Here is a 9,452-nt window from a genome sequence, read left to right as displayed (position 1 = left end):
AGCCTTCCCATGGCCAACTTTTAAAGGTCGGAGGAGAGTTTGTCGTGGGGCGGGGGGCCGGAGAGGAGCGCGGGGTGGGCTCCGCCGCCTCCTCCCCTTTAAGCGGGCGGCCCCGGGCTCCCTCCGTTACCTGGAGCGGGGAGGGGCTTGGGAAAGTTTGTGTTTGTTGCTGGCAAAGCGCCCGATGGGAGGCGCGGGCGGGCGGGCAGGCGCTGCGGTTCTTCCCTTTTGCTTTCGGGAAGCGGCTGGGGCTGCACGCTCAGCGCGGCGGGCGGCTCTGGCGCCCGGCTCCCGGTGCCCGGAGGGCCTGAGGAGGGCGGGAAGGAGGTAGGCGGGGGGCGGGAGCGAGGGGCGCACGTCCGCCCGGCGCTGGGATTGCGCGGCTGGCGGGGAGAGCGGAGCAGGCGCGAGGCCCAGGCGGAGGAGCGCTGACTCTGGAGCAGCCGGAGGTGGAGGAGGAGGAGGAGGAGAGGCGGCGGGGAAGGAGGAGGAGGCGGAGAGTCGCTCCCGCCCAGCGAGCGGCGAGCATGGGACGCCTGGCGCCCAGGCCGCTGCTGCTGGCGCTGCTGTCGCTGGGTGAGTGCGCACGGGGCTTGGCGGGGCGCGTGGGACCGGCGGGGCCCGGGGGCGCTCGGCGGGGCGCGGCTGTGGCGCGCGGCCTGGGGTTCCGTGGGGGCCGGGGCCGTTCCCGGGAGATCCCGCCGGGGTACATGGGCAGCGCACCCCGGCGGAGAGCGGCCGCGGGGGGGCCCCCCCTTGGAGCCAGGCTCGAACCCGGCCCAGCCACACGCGGGGCTTCGATCCCCGCTCCGCTAGGCCGAGCCTCGCCCCCCACACGTGCGAGGGGAGTGGCCCGTGACTGGTTGACCCCAGCACTCCCTACCTGTTGGCCGCTGGGAGCTCGGCTCACCTTGAACTCCCTGCTCAGAAGGTGCCAGCGGTCCCTGGCCGGTGTCCTCAGCGTGGCGGCGGTAACAGGCGCCTTTGATCTGCCCCACCGTGGCCGAGACCGGCTGACTCGCTCCCCACACACAACCCGGGCTGAGGCGCCTTTCTAGGGAAGCGGGAGAAGCACCAACTTCCTTCTACGAAGGTCTCGGTGGCCCGGAGCGCTGCGGTGCCAGTCGGTGTGCAAGCCCTCTGCCCTGTTCGCTGAGGCTGGAGCCTGTGCCTCCGGCTTTTGCTTTATTTCTTCTCGAAGGTGCCTCCCTCCATATTTACACACAAAGACCTGGGAGCCTTGGCTTCTCCAACTTTTCCTACCTGTTACTTTTCCCTCCTTCACTGTGTCCCCTGCCTTCCACCCTCCCCAGGCCTGGGCGCCTCGGGATAACTTGACCCAGCACCCTCCCCCAACCGAAGGAATTTTGGGTGCGTTTTTTTCTTCTCCGTGTTCCTTTTATTCCATACACACAGACACCATCTTCACATATACATATGGTTATCTTAAATGGTGATATAACCACAGAAATACATCTGTTTTTAAGTGCCTACCACCGTACCCAGGGCCGACCTTTAAACGCTGTGATATTCTTGGATCCTTTCGGTCCCTGTCAACCAGAACAGAATGAATCCTCGGACCCCACCATGGGTTTTTCTTCCAAGCCCCTTGAGAAGGTGCATCAGAGTCTTCTGTGGAGCGCGTGGTGTGTGGTGTCTGTCCCAGCCAGGCCCCAGCTGCGCTCGGGGTAAATGACTGCTCTGCACTTACGGTCAGGGGGTCCCAGCGGAGGCCTTCAACAGCCGCTCCCGCCCTGCTGGCACCCGGGCTCCCTCAGCCCCGCCCCCATGACTCCTGCTGCCGGGCCAGCCTTTCTAGCTGCTACTGTGTTTTCTTCCTTCACCCCCGAGGGTTTTTTTTTGGAACTCACTCCCCGGGAGAGCTTATCCATTGCTTTAGCTGCAACCACGTGCAGGAAGCTTCCAGATCTTTCATTTAGTTCTGCAGCATTTCTTCTGTGGCCTGGGATCTTAGTGCCTTTATTCTTTGCCTTTCCTCTGGCACCCGTGTAAGATCTATGTGGGTTCCCAACTGCTGGCAGCCAGTGTTTGCACAGATCGTGCACCGCGCAACTCCAGAGTGGCTATTCACTTTACAGTCCGTGTGAGAATGACGCCCCCTAGAGTTGTGCAGGTGGCAACCTGCGTACCAGTTCAGGTGTTGGGGGCAGGTGCAAGTCTGAAAAACGAATGTCCTTGAGCAATTCTGACAAGGGAGGAAAAGGGAGAGGAGAGGGGCCGAAGAGAGGCTGGCAAAAGCCAGAACAAAAGTGGGGAAGGGAGGGAGAGTCTCGCTTGTGTGGCAGTGAATCCTGGCGGCCCGGACTGGGCATCTCACCTTAACTACACACAGGGAATGTCTGTGGTGTCACCAGCCAGTGCCTCTCCTCCTAATGGTTTCTTGAACTTGAACACGGATAATTCTGCCCCTCACTCAGTGTGGCTTTAATCTGACCTCTGGGATGCCCTCCCTGTTACACTCTAGCACTGTTTTGATTCCGGAAACTTAATATGTTGCTAGGCAAGATCATCTTTCCTCTTGTATTGCAACTTGGACATAATCTTGCTGTCACTTTCGTTGACCTCCATGTTCACACTGCCCCTCAATTCCGTGGCTTTTTCTACAGTGCAGACTCCAGCTTCTTGCTGTTCTTCTGTTTCGTATAGCTAGCTAGTCCTCTGGCCCAGGTTCTGACACTTCTTTATACGGTTAGCTTGGTCTACCTTTTCCTTCAGCTCCCGTTCTGAGTTTATTATTTTCCTAATGGGTGCGTTTTGGGGAGGGGCATTCTTTGCATGTTGGTTCTTTATGATTTTCTTACGAGGACAGGCTCCCCCTGTGTTCTCTCCCCTCTAGTCTTCCCTTGGATTTATTTAGATACTTCAATCTAAATAACCTGTTTGCTATCCTTTACTTAGAATATTTGTGAACTTTCTGGTGTTTTTATTTCGCTCGGCCTTGGAGTGCCCCTCCTGCTCCTCCGCTCTTGCCCATGTTTTTCCTTTTCCTCAAAACTCACTTCCTCCATGAAGCTCCCCTGAGTCTAACTATCACCATCACATCCGATCCACTCAGCCGCACGGAGCACGTGTGTGCTTCTAGGGCCTCAGTCTGACTTGTTTATCCATTCGATACAGCAGTTCTCGAGTGTCCGTCAGACTCCGTGAAAGCATCCAGACAAATGCCTCCCTGAGTGGTTGGTGGAGGTGGGTGGACGGGGAATAAGATGGCTAACGACAGGACAGGATGAAATACCTACATAGAAACTGAGTGCTGGCAGGAAGCAAGGAAGAGCATGGTTCATTGTGACTGGGGATGGGGATGGGATGGGGCTGGACTTTGCTACAGAGGTAGAATTTGGGCTGAGCCTTGAGCACTAAGAATTTTGAAAGAAGGGCTGGGAGAGCATTCCAGGCTCTGGGGAAAGTGTGGATGAGTGAAGGTACATGGCTCCTTCAGAAGTGGCATGAAAGGCCCACGTAATGGGAGGTAGGAGGGGGGTGTAATGGGAGAGCGAGCTGGGAAGGAGGGCTCGGGTGGATCCTGAAGGCTTTAGGTGCTGTGTTGAGGAGTCTGGACCACGGAGGGTGGGTTTGTTGGCCTTGTGGGCGCTGCCAGGCAGCCTGTGCCCTTCCCATCATCACGCTTCCTTAGGTCACTGTGTGTAATTGTCTGTTCCTGGCTGAAGTCCCCACTCCGATTATAGCACCCAAGTCGGGAACCATGCTCATCTGGTTCACTGAAGGATCCCTGTTACTGATAGGGTGCCCGGCATATAGTCGGCGTGCAGTGAATGTGGCTCTGAACACATGTATACATCCCTTTGTCTGTGGGTAATGGGCAGCCGTTGAAAGTTAGCACAGTGAGGTGATCTGTTTGAGAAGGCAAGTCCTCGCTAGGATGAAGCATGAATTGGAGAATGGAAGGTATGGAGATTGTGGAGAGGGATTAAGATATTTTTCATTTGCCCTGCCTGGTGTGGGTCAGTGGATTGAGCGCTGGCCTGTGAACTGAAAGGTTGCCGGTTCAACTCCCAGTCAGTGTACATGGGGGGGTTGTTGGCCAGGTCCCCAGTAGGGGGTGTGTGGGAGGCAATGGATTGACGTTTTCTCTCACACATTGATGTTTCTCTCCCTCTTTTCCCCCGTCCCTTTCCCTCTCTAAGAGTAAATAAATAAAAATCTTTAAAAAAAGATATTTTTAATATGTCTTTTAAAAAGTTTTTGCAAATCCATTGAAGTCGTTTTTTTATTTTTAATCCTCACCGGAGGACATGCTAGTTGATTTTAGAGACAGGGGAAGGAAGGGAGAGAGAGAAAGAAACATCTGTCGTTGTCTCTCATATGTGCCCTGACCAGGAATTGAACCCGTGACCTTTTGGTTTATGAGACACTTCTCCAATGGACTGAACCGTACCAGCCAGGGCTGAAGTAGTTTTCGAATGACAAAAGCATTCCATCTGTATTTTAAAATTCCTGTACCACAGAAGACTATTGTGTTAACTAGTCAGGCCTTACTGCTCTAACAAATGGACTGAAAGCACAGAGGTTCCAACAATGGGGTATCCTTCCCAACACGCCCAGGGGATGTTTCAGATGAAGAGTGTGGGTGGGACCCCCTACTTCCCACAGCTGTTCTGACTCCCAGGCCAGTGGCAGTTCCATTGTCTGCAGCCTGTGGTGTTTCTAAGGTCACTTTGATTGTCACTGTCACCTTTCCGGCCCCATAAAGGGTGAAAGAGCGTGGAGGAACTCGTACGGAGGCTTCGTGGCCAAGCCTGGAAGTGGCACACATCATTTCTGCACACTTTCCATCCCACAGAATTTGGTCCATGCTACACTAGCTGCAAGGGAAGCTGGGAAATGCAGAGAAACCGGGCAGCTGAATGCCAGCTGCCATGGAGGATGAGACTAGCAGGTCTGGAGGACAGCTAGCAGTCTCTGAGTCAGTTATAAAGGATATAAGGTGGAAAAAAAGGCGCCTACCTTCCCACTGCCCAAGCGCCCCACTTATGAATAGTGTATGTGTGTCTGTCTACTGGATATTTGGCTTGTTCTTTCTCAGAGCTACACAGGGCTCTGCACCTAAAAGGCACCGAATGAAAGTAGCAGTTATTATACAGGGCATGTGGATCAAACGCCAGGGTTTTGCATGTAATATCTTACTTGAGCCTCACAGTGATGCTTGAAGGAAGGTACCGTTATTTTCTCCCTGTTACAGACGAGGAAACTGATGCCCAGAGCAGTTCAGGAACTCACTCAGTGTCCCCCTAGGACTCCATATGCCTCTGCTGAGAAAAAGCTGGCTTGTGGTCACTGTAACCTGATGTTGTGTATATCTCGAGGTTCGTTTAGTTGAAAAAGCAAAAGTGGTTTGAAAGCAGTAGTGTGGTTGAAAATAAGAGGGTCTGGGGGGAGCGCAGTTCAGGCACGATTCCTGCAGCCTCTTGGCAGGTCACCACACCTTCTCTGAGGACAGGGACCAAAGTGCAGCTTCCTCCAGAGAGCACCGAAGAGGCAGGAAGCCGGGCAGGAGGAACCCCTGTGAATGCACCCAGCCCGGCGGCCTTTAGAGCGCTGGGGCCTTCAGAGATTCCCTGGCACTCATTTGAGCCTTGTTAAGAGAATTGCTGTATCTGCCAAGCTGATTAATGCCTGCCCTGGCTATAATTATTCTTATTAGCCTGCTGAATAGGAACTCTAGTTGTCAGTGCTCATTCCTTACCAGGCAGTTGGGCTGGTCGGCATTTATATGGCTGTTTTGTTTCAGTGACGGGTGCTGAGCGAGTTTTAACCCAGGAGACTGAACGTGCATTTTCGTATTGGCACTGCGTCTGGCAGTTAAATAAGGTGTGTGCTTGTCTGTCAGTGTGTGACTGCATCTCACTTTATCAAATGAAGTTGGGGGGGAGCTGTCAGGGCCGTTCACAGCCACTCGGTTTAATTGCATCAGTTTCTTAAAGGCAGGATAGCAAGGCTGTTGGACCCTCTCCTTTGGGAAAATAACTTGAACTGGCAAAAATTCCTCATAATTTATCTTCTGGAAAAGGCCAAGTGCTGCAGTTGGCACTGCCGGTGGCTCTTTAGATCTTGGAAGATTTTCCCCCACTGTGGTCTTCGGGAAGTAACAGAATGCAGCCGGGTGGATATGGCCGCCCTGGACCGGCAACACGAGTTCCAGTAGACCAGAGATAATGGCACCGTGTGCATGTGTGAGTTCTTCGAATGCTGATTTTGCCAATATTCCCTAAGTGTGTGTGCGAGATTACGGAGTCACTAAGCAGCCTGATTCAAGTTTAAGTACGATGCGCTGGGACCTTGATTGCGTCCTGCCTGGCACCTTTATAGGCAGCTGGAATGTGAAAGCATTTGTATCACTCGGGTGTTGCAGAGGAGTGAAGAAACATTCCTCGGTGAGCGTCGCTCAGTCTGGGGGAATCACTGTGGCTCAGTCTGGCTCAGAACCACTCATTCCTCGGTCTGGCTCGGAACCACTGTGCTTAAGCGTTCAGGGCACATTGCAGAACGGGTGCTACCTTTGAATCCTAGTAAAACAGAGGCATTGTGCAGGCAGATGGGTTACCTCTCAGGCCTTAAAAGTGACACCAAGCTGAGAACATCCTGATAGCGGCCCTTCCTTTTTTTACTTAGAGCTGGACTGGTCCAGAACTTTCCAGCTTTTGTACCTTGGTAAGGGACCCACATGGGTTTCAGGTGGCTTGTATTTGTGTCATGCCACTCATCCGCTCAGCCTCCAGCCCCCAGGACCGACCGGTCAGCGTTACCCCTAAGCCAGAAGCCGTGTTCACCCTGAGAGTTGTACAGACAGGATCACTTCCTGTGTGGGCCATGATTTGACGGCACTTGACCGGGAGCTCCTGTACCCGGCAAACCGTAGCCCTTCAGCCTCAACCTGGCCTTGACGTGAGCTGTTTGGGGATGCACATTGAAAAGCGCAGGGACGTGAATAGTGGCACGTAGCCTTGGACATGGCGACCCTGAAGAGGCGGGAAGTGAGAGGTGGAGGGAGATCGTGCTGTCTCAGGGCTCGGCGCAGCCTTTGCAGCCCTAAGAGTGGCCACAGAATCCCCAGACATGCCAGTTAGAGGTTGTTTATAAGTTCCCTTCCATTCCCCACGCAAATGGAACGTTTCCCTGTGTTCCAAAGGATGTCTGCTTCCATGCTGACTGGTGGGCTTAACCTCCCTGATCGCTGCTTTCAGGCCTTCAGCTGTTAATTGGAATTTCTAGCACAGGGACTTTGTGGCATTTTAATAGCACACGTTTCTCACATCTTCATCAGCTAAGAAGATTTTGATAGTTTGTATTACAAATAAACCATTCCAGGTTGTGTATCTAAACTGTTTCTGCTCTCGAAAATCAGAAAATCACTTGCAGAGGAAGAGCGGGGCTCCGGCTCTGGAATCAGCCCTCTGTGAGTCCCGCCCTCTCTGAGGGACAGGATTCTTAACCTCTCTGAACCTCAGTTCCTTCACCTGTAAAATGGGGCTAATACCTCTCCTGCAGGTTTGTAATGAAGATTAAAGAATAATATAGCATCCTGGCCCGGTAGCTCAACTGATTAGAGCATCACCCTGATATGCCGAAGTTGCGGGTTCAATCCCTGATCAGGGCAAGTACGAGAATCAACCAATGAATGCATAAGTAAATGGAACAACAAATTGATGTCTCTCTCTCCCCCCCCCTTACCCCCTCTCTAAAATCAATTAAAAATTATATGGCCAGAAAAATGCAATATTAAACTCTATGTTTGTAAATCCCTAGAACGTTACAGTGAGGTTAGGGACCAGCAGTAGCGGCAGCACCTGGGGGACCTCGGGGCCCAGTCTGATCTGGTGACTCAGAATCGGCTCTGTGCACAGATCCCAGTGGACTCCCGTTCTGGGAGAGTGCTTGACACACAGGTCAAGCGTCCTGGGTGGACGCTGAGGCCACGGTCAGAGTCAGAGTGAGAGGAATGTGGCAGGTGCGCGGTTAGCCATCAGGACGGGTCAGAATAGGTCTGGAGTGGAAGCAGTCAGCCTGGTTTCCTGAGTTCACGCCGTTTGGCAGCCTAGCACCACATGCGTGATCTCTCCGTGCCCCGTGAGGGGAAAATGAAGGATGCAGGAGTCGGTGGGAGCTCCCCCACGGGGACGGCTGGCCAAGGAGTCCACATGGGCCAGGCAGGCGAGCGAGGCTGGGAGGACTGGTAAATGGCAGCAAGTCTGAGGGACTGGAGGATGCGATGGGGGTGGAAAAGCAGATTCGAGGCACAAGGGTGTGGGCGGGCGCGGAGGGGGGAGGGGGGTGCCCAGAGAAGTGACTGCTTCCAGGGCCTTGGAAGTGGACCTGGCAGGGCAGTCGCCAAAATAACACGTATCCAGAGTTTTCGCCTCTCGTGTAATTTCAGCCAGTTTATCTCGAATGCCCAACTGGGTTGGGTCTGAATGGATTAGGAGACAGGGGTGAGACGTTTTAGAAGCATTAGTCCCAGGTAGTGTTGGGGAAAGTGTGACTGAGATACGCTGTGGTTTGGGGACAGGTGTGCTGAGAAGGAACTTAGGTTCTTTCCTAAGAAACTCCTTCCTGCCGTCAGCACTTACGTTTCGCCATGAACTGCACTTTTCATATATTTACTTCTTTGGTGGGTGCCACTGTCCCCCTTTAGTAGATGTGGAAACTGAGTCACAGAGAGGTGAAGGGACCGGCCTGAGGTCACACAGCCAGCGGCAGAGCTACGGGGATTTCAATCCAGATGGCGGGGTCCGGCGTCTGGGCTCATGACCACCGTGCCCTGCTCCACCTCGGTGCTAGTGCAGCTATTCAGAGTCAAACATATGTTTGAAAACATAGAAAGGAATTGATACAATTCGCCAAAATGTGAGAACATTTGTTTCCTTGTCTTTGAAAACACGAGACTTGGATTCTGGCCCTGGATCTTCTACTCATTAGTTTTGCGACCTTGGACAACTTGCCGAATACCTTTTAGTCTCTGTAACGTCAGGGGTTGGGCCTAGCTGATCCCGAAGGCCCCCCTTCCATCTCCGGAACTCTTTGAGTCCACTCTGACCCCTGCTGCTGGCCATATGGGCTGCTGGGTCCAGCCCTGGCTCCCCGCCCATCTGCCCCAGCCTTCCTCGGGTCTGCAGCCTGTGCTTCTTATCTCTCACCTGCCTGGCACCTCTCCACAACAGGGCGGCGGGGGCCTCGCTAAGCTCTGGGAATTGTTTGTCATTCTGTCACTGTATCGGCAACTGCTTCCCCCTTCCAGCCCATTCCCTGTGCTGTGAAACTGGCATCTGTCTTTCCCCAGGTTCTCTAGGTTATGGGGGGTGTCGCTTGCAGACAGACTTCTGGGAAAGGTCACAGAAATGATGGAACCATTAAGACGTTTCTGCAAGACAGACGGTTTCTTATTCCTGATTCTTGTGGCAGCTTCTGTGCAGCAT

General features: G+C 53.7%; 1 protein-coding gene across 1 annotated transcript in view; it reads left to right on the top strand.

Annotated features, from left to right (window-relative positions):
* The first annotated feature begins 241 nt into the window (after positions 1–241).
* PTGFRN (prostaglandin F2 receptor inhibitor) overlaps positions 242–9,452 on the top strand; it is a 73,490-nt gene continuing 64,279 nt past the window's right edge. The window contains exon 1 of the mRNA XM_037135104.2: positions 242–576. Within this exon, the coding sequence (XP_036990999.2) occupies positions 528–576 (49 nt within the window). The 5' untranslated portion in view covers positions 242–527. The remainder of the gene's footprint in view (positions 577–9,452) is intronic.

This window comes from Artibeus jamaicensis, unplaced genomic scaffold (assembly GCF_021234435.1).
Source record: "Artibeus jamaicensis isolate MK-2021 breed Jamaican fruit bat unplaced genomic scaffold, CSHL_Jam_final scaffold_1689, whole genome shotgun sequence".
NCBI lineage: Eukaryota > Metazoa > Chordata > Mammalia > Chiroptera > Phyllostomidae > Artibeus > Artibeus jamaicensis.
Note: the sequence above shows the minus strand (reverse complement) of the source record. Positions and strands in the feature narration are given on the sequence as shown.